A 13,679-nucleotide genomic window follows, 5' to 3' on the forward strand; every position below is an offset into this window, starting at 1 on the left:
TACTGCCGGCTACTGCCGGCTGCTGCAGATGCCTCAAGTGTCTTCAGCATTCAAGTCCCACCGGCACTGTGGAGGCCAAAGGACGGCGTGTAGAATGGGTTGCCTGCTCGGCCGGCGTGCCGCGAGCCGCACTGTGTTTCCCTAGTGCAGGATGGAGGTTGAAGAAACTCAAGTCCTGGACAGGCCCACACTGACTTTATTTCAACTACAAACAGACAAGAAGTTGGCAACACGGAGAGCAGTAGAAGACAGCGTGATATCGAACACCCTAAATGCATCGAAGAAGGCAGACTTTGACAACAAGATTTAGTATCTCAAATTATTTCTTCAAACTCTGATATGTATTGGTAGTAAAGTAATAATATCATGGTCGTAGAGAGACGCAGACCTCGCCTGAAACGTTCGTCAGGATCTAGAACAACCCCCGATGTCGAATCCAATTTGTTCCCCCAATGTTAAAGTCGGAGTGGTCATCCCGTTCCTCACTTAACTAACGCTTTGCTCACTTATATCTACTGTATTTACAATTGGGAGTACTATTCAAGACAGCATGTTAATTCCTAATTAGTCGATAAAGGTCAAGCCTGCGAGCGCTGTCCTGAACGATACCCCCGGTGTGCTGCCCGGAAGAAAGGCAACTCAACGCTTCGGCACAACCAATCCGCTAGATTTGCTGGTTGTCCCAGAATTAACCGAAATTTTGATTCGACGTTTCTTAGCGGGCATCCGTGCACACCACCACAGCACCAAGGAACCATTTAATAAAGGTTATATGCTCTCATACTGTGTGACGTTGAAGGGGAGTCGTGCGGAGCGACGTCCCCCTCCCATTGCAGTGCGGCGTCCTAGAGGCGCTAACGGGCGCTGAGGCGAGACAAGGGCCGAAGGCTGAAGTAGCCGCCAAAACGCCAAAAGACCCGCCCAGTTTAAGTTTCAGTCGAAGGGAAGGAAGTTTTGGCGGGCCCCTCTGTGCCTCAACCGCGGCAGCCACGGAGTCATATTGTTGTTAACATGACGACACACTAAATTACTACGTAGTTTCGTTGCACAAAATGGAGCATGCTCGCTAAACGTACGAATCCATGAGCAACAACGCACACTTTCGTGCTTAACGCACAAATTCGTGCATTCTAAAACTCATGCCCAATTCTGTGCAAAGCCTATACACAAAGAATACATAGTGATGAAATGTATACGAGCCAATTCGATGTTGACATGACTTTGAGTGGCTTGGTTATGACTCGGCCACTTTGGTGAGCGGTGAGGCGCCCCGCCACTTGCGCCCTATTCGGGCCCCCAGGGCAACATGCTCTGCTGGGATACAGAATGCGTAGATAATAAACAAATTATAAAATCTTTCCCGCCAAAAGATGTTTTCTAACTAACACTACCACTAACTTACACTAAAGATGGGCTCGTCGGCCAAGACACCGCGGCTTTCTGAGGAAAACTTGCGCGGTGTTTTGACTGGCAGTCCCGGTGTGGTGCACTGCCGCACTAGGCAGGTGCACCGACACAGCCGCCTCGTTGGAAGGTACTTCCTTGTGGTATTCTCAATGCCAGGTGGAGAGGTGCCGTACGGTGCGACACCCCCTTCCCATAGGGAGCAGAGCGGCGTCCAAGGGGCGCCCAAAAGCGCGTTAGCGCCTTAGAGGTGACCAAGGAACCGCCAAAACGGCCGCTCGAAATCCGCCAAAAAAATGCGACGAGTGGCAGTTTTGACGGCTCTCCGACGCTTGTGGGCTGCATCTCTCGTTTTGCGCTTTCTGGCGCCCTTTGGAACGCTACTTTGCCGGGAAATATAACGCGTAGATTATAAACAAATTAAAAAATCTTTCCCGCAAAAGACGTCTAAGTTTATCGAATACTACACTACGATTTACAGATGGGTGAATCGGCCAAGACGGAGGAAAACCGAACCGGGTGTTTTGGGTGGCCTCAGACTCCGTTAAGTTGAGAAAATAGAGGTAACTTGGTTCTGCGGACTACTTGCTAATCTTATACTAAATATACCAAATATACTTTATGTATACTAAATATTCTAAAGTCATATGTACATATTTCAGGGCATATGGTGGCCGGGTAGGAGGGGTTCCTCTTACTCCTTTTACTAACACTACGAGACTTCAGATGGGGCGTCAAGGTGAGGTCTCGAGACGGTCCCCACCTTGCGCCTCTTACCCTGGAGCGATCCCGAGGAATGGTGAGATTTATTATTGCCTAGAGCGAAATGTGGAGACCGAGGGGCCTCGCCGTAGCGACGACGGCGACCCTCGGGGAACCTCCACAATACAGTAGCATGCATCGGAACAGTTCTGGGGTTTGCCCTCTAGAACCGAATGGGAAAATTAATGAAACTCGAAATGAAAACCTTAGTCTAGAACACTGTACAGCCTAACGTAGCTTAAGATATTTACACGTGCGGCCCCTAGTGGGCCATTTGCGTCCGACCGGAGACCGACAGCGGTGCCGTCGATGCGACCGGTCAATGGACTGTATGGAGCAATGTGTCTCGCCGCGTTTTGCCACAACCTGCGTTTCCGCGAAATTGTGGTCTTCTCTCTCTCTCTCTCTCTCTCTCTCTCTCTCTCTCTCTCTCTCTCTCTCTCTCTCTCTCTCTCTCACTCACTCACACTCTCTCTCACTCATCTGTTTGATTGAAGCGTCTTTTCCAGGCGGGGACTGCGCAACGCTACGCCAAGCCAGGGCGGGCCGAGGCGGGCCGAGGTAGGCAACTCCTTCGACACCAACGCGTCAAATGCGCCGCCCACCATAGGCCCACCCAGGCCCGCAGGTAAGCATGGCAACAAATTGAAATTCAAAGAAAATGTTTCGTATTCTGAGGAATTGCATTATTTCGTTCGTTCATTCGTTTTCGTAAAGTCTGCCTCCTTCTTGGTGCTTTCGACTGCAATCTTTGCATCGACAATGAGAGATATTGAATCATCAAGCGAAGTTGAGTGTTACGCACCGTTCTCCGAGCTGCCTTGCTTGTAAGATATTGATAACAGTAAACAATACCTTTCCCAAGTGAGGAAATAAAAAGTTCGCAGAGATCAAGTCACAGTAAACTTAACAAATAATAAAAACCTTACAACAGTAACAAAGAAGATGCAACGCACATAATATAACAACCACTCTGGGGAATGCCAAAGACGGCTGCAACCGGAATGAGAAGAAATGTCATATCTTACGAGAAATAAGCAGTGCAGATGCGTAATCTGTCCCGCCGACTTCTCATAAAATCTTTGATTTCCGACCGCACACTGAATGCTTGCGGACTTTTTGTTCATAACTAATACCATACTTATGCACACATAAGTTATGTAGAAATTTTTGTTATAAACCAGAGACAATTTTTCAAATACCTAAACACAAGATAGAAAAACTGTCGCCATTTTACGTACTACATTACATACATAGCTTACACATGCACTAATATCGCAATAGTCATGGACATAAGCACATAAACATTTAGTGTGAGCCGTTTCGGTTCTTCTCTCTTCCCGTCCAAGCCACTTTGAAACACCCTTAAGGGTAAAATAACATACACAATGTACAAACGCAGAAAAATATACAAGAAAATTGTTCCGGAGGCGCCAAACGCTGCCGCCACAAAGTATTGCACACTGAATCGTTGTGCACTTTTTGTACGTAAGTGAAAAAGGCGTGGGCCCGAACACTAGAGACTATACACAAAGTGCCACAAAGCACCGAAATGCAAAAACAGAACCAATCGTCGCCTCGGAAGAAGCCTCGCTGATGAAATGGAGGGAGTTGCACACAGGTGACGCGTGAAGCAACATTTCAAGCTGGTCAAAGAAACGACGTCTTATGTTTAGAGTATTGTAGAACGTACAAACATCAAATAGCACGCACAAAAACCTTTCACAGAGTTCTACAGCACTGTTGATGCCCACTTGTCCCCTGAGATATGAAACGAGGAATTTTGTGGTGAATTTGATCCAAAGATTGATTTAAAATCGACAAATACCGAATAGAAAATACATTTGTCTCAAAGCACGAAAACAGGTAATTATGTTTTGACTATGTCCTCAATATTGTAATGCTGCAGAATTCTTCGCAAGATTTTTGAGTGCTTCAGGAAAAGTTTACACCGATTAAACACGACGAACTAAGCGAGCAATGGTGGTGCTCTTTTTGAGAAACTTGAGGGACGCCTTGTCTCCCAAACGCTTGAAGTGAAACAGGGGTCTCACAGAGCAGAGAACGACGTGCACCGGGCGGCAGGGTGGCAGGGCGGCATAGGGCGCTCTCGGTTGCACTCACGCACGCTCACGCACTCCTCGTGGTGCCGCCTCTCTCTCTAGCCCGCGGGCCGTGTCTGACCGTGTCTGGCCGTGTCTCCGACTCCACGAGACCCCTGAGGGTAGCAAGCCACCATAAGTCGACCACGACTCACGAAGGGGGGATGCTGGCGTTTCGTTTCGTTCGCAACTAGACTTAAGAGACAAATTACAAAAATAAGAACAGCGCAGTCGTCTACGTCGCCTGGGCGGGTTGGAGCAGCGCTGAGTCGGACAGCAGAGTCTCTTCTCTCGAGCTTGGTTAGGTTGGTCTCGGTGGTCTTGTAGGGGGCTCCTCAGTGCGTCTTGGCGTACGTGTCCTTGTCCTTGTAGCCCGACACGTAGCCCGACGCGTCCGGGAGGTCCTTGCGGCCGGCGATGCCGCGGCCCTTGCCGGTCTCGTCGAAGCGCTGCTTGTGCGAGCCGGTGTACTTGGTGACGTCCGTGAGCCGCTCCACCGCGGCGTCCGCCTTGGACTTGGCCTGCAACAACAGACAGGTCAGGCCTGGTCTAGCGCCGTGCGGTCTAGCCCTTAATGGTAATGGTGCGGGTAGGCAGCCCCCGACCCGCACACGCCGCTGCGTTGCGGCGCGGCCTACCCTGCTCTTGGCAGGGGCCCAGCTTGAAGGGGCGAGGGGCTGGGAGGGGCCTTACGCTAGAGGGGGCTGGGCCTGCTGGGGCCTGTTGGGGCCTGCTAGGGCCCGCTGCGCCGCGGCAGGCGCACCACAGCGCAGCTAACCCAGCTAGCCCAGCTAGCGCAGCTGCCCCGACCGCCGCTTCCGCTCGCCCAGGCTCACGCTCAGGGTCACGAACGGGGCTAAACTTACTTCCTCATTCGCGGACCCCTCCCTCCGCACACACTGCGCCATGCCCATGGCCTGCCCGTGGCCTGCGCACGGCCTGCCCGGCGCCCACTCATGGATGGGTTATTTCGGCGTGCCCCCACCCCTTCCCCCTCCGGCAAGGATAAGGCTGGGACAAGGCCAGGCACCTACCACTGCACTCGTCACGCCGGGCGCCCCGCACTCGGTCATCTTCTTCTTGATCTGCTCGACGTCCACTTTGCGCGTCTTGGCTAGGTCATCTATGAACTTAATGTAATCGGCCAAGGTGATCTTCTGGAGCCTGCAACGGAAAAACGGGTGCTATTAGATTTTCGTACATTTTCATCAGAATGTTTGTTTTGAAATTCTGCAAAAGGCTCGCCCAAACTACAAAACAAATTTATCCTCGTTAGAATAGGCAACGCTTTTAGAAGCCCTGCCTCCTGGCTGGCCAGCACGGCGGGGAGGACCAAGGGGAGGACACTCACTTGAACTTCTTGAAGTGGATGCCCGTGTCCGTGGTGGTTATGGTCTTGGGGTCGATCACCTTAGCCTGCTTCATCCACTTGTCGCTCTGGGACAGCGTGATGGCCTTGCCGTCGCTCTTGGTGTCTCCGAACTTGCTGAAGGCCTTGAACTGCTCCTTGAAGGCGGCGCTGGGCGGAGAGCTGGCCGCCGGCGGCGGGGTGGCCGTGCCGTTGGCGGCGTCCTTGGGGGCGTCCTTGGCGGCCTCCTTGGGGGCCTCGGACGGCGCCTTGCCTGCGATAACGGGGCGTCGTTACAGCATTTCAATGCAGGCCGGCAGGCCGTTGTATCGACCCTCGCTTCCTGCGGCGTACTCCCCGACGCAAACGCGCCACACTACCACTCCACACATCGCCGAATTAAATTTATTTTCACGAGCACAATTTGAGGAATGGGCATATTTGACTGCGGCAGACTCACCTTGGGCGCTCGGCTTTGGTTCGGAGTCGGCCATGGTCAGCAGGGAGCTGTAACAACAACGCCGACGCAAAACATTAGAACAGGAAATCCGCGGATATCGGATGCCATCGGGTCGGCAAAAATGAGAGAGTACCGCGGCGGGGCGCGAAGCGAATCGCCAGAGGGAATGGAAAGGGCGGGGCGCGATGGCTGGTCAACACGCCACGGCACGCCACGGCACGCCACTGGAGCGAGGAGCATGGGAGTCGCTGGAGGGGAGCCTCTGGAGGCGCAGGTGGTTCGGCATAACGCGGCGGCAAACTCAGCCGTCGATTTGAGGATTAAAAATAGCACTGCCCCCTCTATCCACTATCATCAGCACAAAGGCCGTTCTCGCCCTCCTCCCCAATGTGACCACAAGGCCCTGCTCTGCACCCGAGTCTCACCCCTTTACTCCCGCTCGCAGAGTTTGTGGAAATCACCTGGTTATACAGTCCCCCACACAGGATGCGTTTAGTGACACACTGGCGAGTCGATAGTGCCAGCCAATGCCGCGCTGCGCAGCGCTGCGCTGGACAGTGGACAGTGTCCGGTGGAAGCTCGTCGAGTCGATGGCACCTTCCCTCCCCGCCCCTCCCCGCGTGCTGCGCGTCAACCCCGTGCGGGTTGACTCACGACATGCGACCCTACCGCGCCGCGCCGCGCCCCGCCGCACCCCTCCGCGCGGCACGCACTGCAAGGACGACGCGCAACAACCCCCGCTGACCTACTTTCCACCCCCGCCACCACCCCGCAGCGCCTAGCGCCGTTATTCACAGCGCAGCCCGTTGTGGCGTCGCACGTCCGCCCCGCCCCGCCTTGCCCCGCCTTGCCCCGCCTTGCCCCGCCGCTGCGGCACTTGCCCTGGCCAGCCCCGCGAGGGCCCCACGGGGGGTATGACATATTCAGCGCACCCCTGCACGTGCCCGGGGCCTTCACGGGCCGGCCCTTTCAGGCTTGCTTTGGGCATGCTTTGGGGCGGCGTCCGCCAGCCCGCCGCGGCCGCACCGCCCCATCATGCCCTGGCATGCTCCAGGCGTCAAAGCACCGGTTCCTGATTGGCTGTCCCTCATCGACCATCCACCCCGCACCTCGCCGACCGCCATTAATCTTGCACGAGTCCGCCTCGGGCAAGCCATAGCCGTGGTAGGCTAGGCCGTGGTGGGCTAGGCCGTGGTGGGCTAGGCCGTGGTAGGCTAGGCCGTGGTAGGCTAGGCCGTGGTAGGCTAGGCCGTGGTAGGCTGGGCCGTGGTAGGCTAGGCCGTGGTAGGCTGGGCCGTGGTGGGCTAGGCCGTGGTGGGCTAGGCCGTGGTGGGCTAGGCCGTGGTGGGCTAGGCCGTGGTGGGCCAAAATGGCAGGTCAGGCGCCAGGCTGAGCCGTGGCTGCGTTTGTAGTCATTCATTAGCTCCGCAGGACCCTAAATGACGCCTCGAACCCGAAACTCCTTCCTGCCGAGAGGAAATTGGCAATACTGGCTCCCCCTCCCCTTTTCCAGTCGTGTCGGTAATTAGCAGCGTCTGGCTGGAGAGGGTGTGACAACGCCCCGGTTGGCTTGCCCCCTCCCCCCTCCCCCTCTCCAGTCTATTCAGTGCCAATCCAGCTTCTACCGGCAAGACCCAATCAGCGACGTCGCTCCCCGCCCGGCCACGGCGCCACGGCCCAGCCGACCCGAAGCACCGGAGCCACTTCCGATGGGGTGCCGGCCGGTTGGCGCGCTCAGACCCCCTTGGGGACTTTTAATTCGGTTTTCTTTTTGCCGCGTTGCTTCGCCTGGATTGGGGGATTGGTCTCCGATAATCTGATAACGGCGAACAGCCTCGTCTGGTCGCAAATCTCGTCTCGGCGCGGAGCAAGATCGGCCGCACCGGCCGCACCGGCCGCGCGGCGAAGGGGAAAGGGGGAAGGGGGAGGGGGAGGGGGGCTAATGGGCCAATTGTTTGGTGCACGCAGGGCGGAGTAACGCGTGGGGCCTGCCACATGTGGGGCGCAGACACGGACGGACGGACGGGCGGACGGACAGACGGACAGGCGGCGGGGGAATGGCAGTGGCGTGATTAGCATCTCCGGCCGCGGTGCGTGGCGCGTGGCGCGAACTCACACGTCCCGCCGCGTAAAGTAAACTGCTCCACGTACCGCCGTCGGAACAGAACACCAACGACTTGTTTTCTTTCCTGAGAATATCGCGTTGGGCGCCCTGCCGCTGGGCACAGCAGAGAGTCTGAAGGCGGCCTCCGAGTTTCCGACGCAAAGACGTGGAACGGCGAGACGACGAGGCCGAGCCGGGCCTGGACCAGACAGGCAGACTTGTGATTGATTGGAGGCAGGGCGGTGTCTGCTCAACCCCCCACCCCGCCTCACCCTGCCCCAACCAAACCCGCCCCACCCCGTCCCGCCCCGGCCCGGACACAGCTCGCGTCCCCGGCAACAGTGCGGAGCGCGAAGAGCGGCGAAGAGCGGCGAAGAGCGGCGCGCGACCTGCGCCGCCCCGGGAGAGTGCGTGCGCTTCGCCCTCGCCCTCCGCCCCGCCTCCCCGCCCGGGACAGACGCGAGCTCGATCGATTAGCGGCGCGAGACGGGGGCTGGCCGCACGGCCCGGCCGGGCCTGACGGACGGCCGTGCTGCCGAGCGATTCCGAAAAGGGGACGATTGGTCCTCTGTCTCTCTCGAAATGACAGGCGCGCCGCGTAGGTGCGAGGGCGACAGAGTGGCGGGACAGGGAGCGGAGTCAGTGAGCACTGCAGCCACTGCAGCCGCTGCAGCGCCTAACGTGGGAACGAAGGAACGAAGGAACGAGCGAAGAAAGCCTGTCCTGTCAGTTTGGCGAGGCACCTCCCACGCCTCGCCTCGTGTGTGGCCCTCTGCCATGGCCCTCTCGGCCCGCGGGAACGGATAGTGCGCTCCACGCTTCGCTTTTCGGCCGGCAACGCGCAACTAGTGTGTCTGTGTCCCTTTCCCTTTGCCCTGCGAGTGAGAGTGGCGTGCCGGGCCCGTCGGCCCAGCAAGGGCCCAGTCGAGGCCTAGTTGGGCCGACCCCGGCTGGCACACGCTTCAAGCTCGCGAGGCAGTCGGCAGTCGCATCGAATGGCCGGTCCTCCGAACGAGGAATCTGCCTCTAACGGCCGCAAGAATGGCTGGCTGTTCGCTTCCCGTTGTGGGCGTCACTCCCAGTCACTCCCAGTCACTCCCAGTCACTCCCAGTCACTCCCTTCGGCTCGCCACGGCGCCACTCCAGGTTCTGCCTCATTACGACGATTGACACGGACTAGCGCCCCCCACCACCGAGCCGTACCGACGGGTACCGACGGGTACCCACACTGTACGGGCTGGGCGCGGCGCGTGGCACCAGTGTATACCGAACCATGGCGTCACCGGCCGCATGGGCCGCACTCACTAGGCAGCCTCGCGACCTTGGGTGAGGAGAGGAGAGGAGCACTGCAGCAAACAATGAGCCTCGGTCCGGGGACACGTCCTGGGACACGTCCCGGGGCAGTGCACCCTCCTGGGGCCCGGCGAGGTGCCGCGCCCGCACCCCGCCCCGCCCCGGCCCAGCCCAGCCCAGCTCACCTGCCCCGACCCTCCCCCTCCCCCTGGCCCGAGCCCCGGCCGTTGCTCAACGCCTCCGCGCGCCCCGCGAGCTAGCCGAGCTAGCCAGCCCTGGAAAGGCAGATAAGCCAATTCGGTGGTCGGGTCCCTCCACTGACTACAGCACGGTGCACTCATCGCGTGACGGGGCGTGATTCTCGCCGCCATGGGCGTGGCGAGGAATGGAAGCCACTGTGGGGCGGGGCGGGGCGGGGCGGGGCGGGGCAACGATTCCTAGCGTGCGCCATCCTATCAGCCAACGCGACCACAAGTGACTGTTCTCTTCCACGCTCCGCCAGCGACCTAGAGGCTGTTTTACTTTCACGCCTGTTTGCGGGCAGGTCGGGCACGGCAGGCCGCGCTCGCCGGGCCGGGGTGGGCCGGGCCGGGCCGGGGCCACAAGCCAAAGGCTCGTGTAAGCGAAGGCAGGGGAGCTTCAGCTTATCAACAGGTCAGAAAGAACACGCGACCGGCGCAGAAAAGAAGGAGAAGAAGAAGAAGAGAAAAGGCGGGGTGAGCCCTCGAGCGAGGGTGCTGTACTTGCCGCACTGCCGGGGCGTGGCCGTCGCGGGGCGCTGCTGGCTGTTGTGCTGCTGGCGCTGCTGGGAAGGTGGTGGCGGTGCAGCGCTGCACCCGGTGCACGTCCCCGTAGCGCGCTCCCTGCCGACTGGGCTGACTGGCGGCCCGGCCCGGACCAACCCCGTCATGGTCGATGCGGGAAGCTGGGGACGGCTCCCGGCCCGGGTCACGGGGAGGTTGGGAGGGGTACGCGAGCTGGACGGGCGGCAGGCGGGCGCGGGCCAGAGGGGAGCGGTAGCGGGCGGCAGCGGGCGGCAGCCGCCGGGGAGGGCGTTAGGTGGGTGGGTACCGGCAACCCTAACACCGGCACTCCACGCCGCCCGCCGCCGCCCGCTGCCGTCTGAGTGGCGAGAGGAGTGTGGTCGGGGCCTCGTCCGGAGGCGTACTGAGGGGCTTTCACAACACAGAGCGACGGCACATCCTTCTCAACAGCCCTTAGCGAGTCCGGGAGGGGCAGGGAGGGGAGGAGAGGGGTAGGTCGTTGGCCGGCAGCCCCTCAGCCCGGCCAAGCACCGGGCTGCGCTCGCCGGGCTCGGCTCACCCCCGGGCTCCGTGGCGTTCGCGGCGTGGGCTCGGGCCGTGTGTCCTGAGCCGTGCCGTGCCGTGCCGCGCCGCACCGTGCCACGCCGCCAAGCAGGCAGGCCGAGGCAGGCGATCATTGATCGGCCGCACGACGCGCACGCGCACGCGGATGCTGGGCCTGGATGGGCGGCTGGGCGGCCGGGCCGAGGGCTGCGACGGGTGCAAGGCCCGGACCCTTGGGGTGCCCACCCTCGGCGTGATAGTGCTGGTAAACAAGTCCAGCAAGACGGCGGAGAACCCTGCCCCCTAGCACACTGGAGGCCGCGCCGCGCCTTGGTTGAACCATAAGGCGGACCCCACAACGCCGCGCCGCGCCACGCATCGTCGCAGACTGCGGCCTGCCTCTCCTCCCTTTGCTTAGGGCGCGCCGAGCGGCGGCGAGCCCTACAGGGCCCTGGCCGCCCTGGCTGGGCGTTATGACCTTTGTGTGCGGCGGGGTATCGACCCGCGGTGTTGGCCAGCGAGCGGCCAGCCAGCGAACGCCCCTCTCTGCGCGCCTCGCCGCGCCTCGTCCAGATGGCGGTCGGGGTGCTTCTTCCGAGAGTCCTGGGTGCAGATCCCGCCCAGTTGACTGCGTCCTCACATCGTTTTCGTCGCACAGTTCCTCTCGCACTCATGGGGCGTCGCGTTTAGGTGCGAGAGAGTAGAGTGACGAAATGAGTCTTGGGTCTCGGCCTATGGTCCCGGCCGTCGGCGCCGGCCAGCGAGTACTGTACATACCTATGCCAGGACAACACCACCGACCTCGGCTAAGTGAAGCCAGATGCTCGCCAGTACCTGTTGGTGGGCTCGCGTCGTGCCTCTGCAGGATCACGCAGTCCTTAGACTTGCGGGGCCCCGAGCACCCCCTCGGCCACACCGTGGCGGTGCATCGGTGCATCGCGGTGCATCGCGGTGCACCGCAGGGTGCCAGGCCAGGTCGATACGCAGGTCCGGGGACAGGACGCCGGCTTGTCGGCTTGTCCAAGTCTTGCCTAAGGCTTGCCCGAGGCTTGCCCGAGGCCGGGGATCGGGGCGGGGCGGGGCGGGGCGGCGGCGAGGGTCCCGGCTGTCAGAGGAGGTCGCGGTCTGTTGACACGGTGGAGCAGGGTGGAGCAAGGCGTTGCCCTGAAGGACATCATGAGGACGAGCCCGAGGTTGAGTCTACTCGCAGCGCAACTCGCAGCGCAACTCGCAGTGTTACTTCGTCTTTCTTCCTCGTCCTCGGTCGTCCGCCAGCTGGACGCCAAAGAGCTTCAGTGGGGGGGGGGGAGTCCTGGATTTATTTGGGCAAATCGAGGCCGGCCTAACCCCGCCTTGGGTTGCCCTCGCGGCCTCTCGACACATGAGCGGACATGCTCATATCTCGCATGGCGTTGCGGCAAGGCGTTGCCCTGCAAGTAGCCCTCGAAGTAGCGCTGGCATGTTGCGTCCGTAGATAAGGGCGATAGGGCGGGCCAATGTCGCTGCGGCCTGCCTCGCCTTCGTGATCGCCGAGGTAAACCTCGCGACAATGTCCAGCGAGTGCCGCCACCACGCACTCGACGGCGGCCCGCCTGCGTCACACTGCCTCACTGGTCTGATAAGGACGGAGACTCGATGACAGCGTCGTCCGCGTCCGCCAAACACGCCTCCAGGCTTCCAGTGGACCTACACTACAAACTGCAGGCACCCACCTGGCCAAGTTGAGCGCGCGTGGCGGCCTTGGAGTGAGTCCAGCGGGGGCTGCGGGGGCTGCGTCCGCAGCGGCAGCAGAGCGGCGCGCACTCGCGGGTTGCGGAAGGATAGAGACGCCACGACACTGCGAAGCGACGCGCGAACCTGCCGCGAGTCCCGCCCAGCACGGACTGGCGGGAGTGGCGCGGAGTGCGGAGCAAGGCGGCAGCGCGGCAGTGGGCCACAGCCTAGCCAGAGGCAGTCCTGGCTAGCCTCGCCGCGCCTCCCCGCCCTTCCCCCGCCTAGCCTCGCCCAGCCTCGCCCAGCCCTGAGGACGGCGGGCGGGGGTGGCGGGGGGTGGGAGCGAGGTGGGGGCGTCGCGCTCGGAGAGGAGGGCTGCAGGAACACAAAGACGGGGTGGAAGACACTGGGTGGAAGGCGAAGGCTTGCCTGCCTCGCCCACAAGAAGTCCTGCCTGTTGAAATGAAATTCCTAGTTAGGTCCATTTGACTTTGCAAAGCAAGTCAAATCAACTCAATTTTTTGGAGAGGCTGAAGAGAGTGGCACCGCACCGCCTCAGAGCAAGGAGGACAGCACGGATGCTGTTTTCCTTGGCCACGGCTGAGGAGGTTCTGCAATTCTGCACAGAGCAGCAGGGCAGCAGTTAGCGGAGCCTGGCTGGCACCCGACACCCTTCTTCACGGAGTTTGAGCACCGTCAACACGCCGTCATGCAGGTGTAGAACAGCTCTCCAAGCCACATGATCCAGCGTTTGGGGGGGGGGGGGCTCTGCACTACTAAACTTTTTCACCAGAGCGGCAATTCATTTTGGTCGTCCGTCAACTTGATACGTCGGTCGATTCACCAGGTGTCATCTCGGTGGCGAAATGCACATTTATCATTTATTGCCACCGTATGTTGGCCTGGCTTTTGATATTTGGACGCAGGGCTACGCCGCGCTCCGCACACTCACGAGAGCAGGTTCATTTCGTCGCTCTGGCGGTTGGCTCTCACGCCCATACGCATCGCCCAAGGCGGGGCACTCCGGGGCCTCGGGGGCACGCAGGGAGGGCAGGGCGTGGCCCGGCCCGGCCCCGCCATGGAGGGAGGGGTATGCCGCTCGCGCGGGCTCGCTGCGACTGCGGCACCCTTTGCCGCGGCGCCCGCGCCCCGACGTCGGGGCTGGCGAGTGGGAACATAGTGGGAG

At 60.3% G+C, this 13,679-nt stretch overlaps 1 protein-coding gene across 1 annotated transcript; it reads right to left on the reverse strand.

Annotated features, from left to right (window-relative positions):
- Positions 1-178: 178 nt before the first annotated feature.
- Positions 179-12,667, reverse strand: LOC117650423 (tubulin polymerization-promoting protein homolog). Its single transcript, XM_034393847.1, has 5 exons — positions 12,493-12,667; positions 6,077-6,123; positions 5,620-5,890; positions 5,303-5,432; positions 179-4,789 (listed from the first exon to the last, which is right to left on the reverse strand). Exons 2-5 carry the CDS (start codon positions 6,108-6,110, stop codon positions 4,604-4,606), a joined length of 621 nt encoding a protein of 206 aa, XP_034249738.1. The 5' UTR covers positions 6,111-6,123; positions 12,493-12,667; the 3' UTR covers positions 179-4,603.
- Between the last annotated feature and the right edge of the window lie 1,012 nt (positions 12,668-13,679).

The sequence above is a fragment of the Thrips palmi genome, unplaced genomic scaffold, assembly GCF_012932325.1.
Source record: "Thrips palmi isolate BJ-2018 unplaced genomic scaffold, TpBJ-2018v1 HiC_scaffold_5, whole genome shotgun sequence".
Classification (NCBI taxonomy): Eukaryota; Metazoa; Arthropoda; class Insecta; order Thysanoptera; family Thripidae; genus Thrips; species Thrips palmi.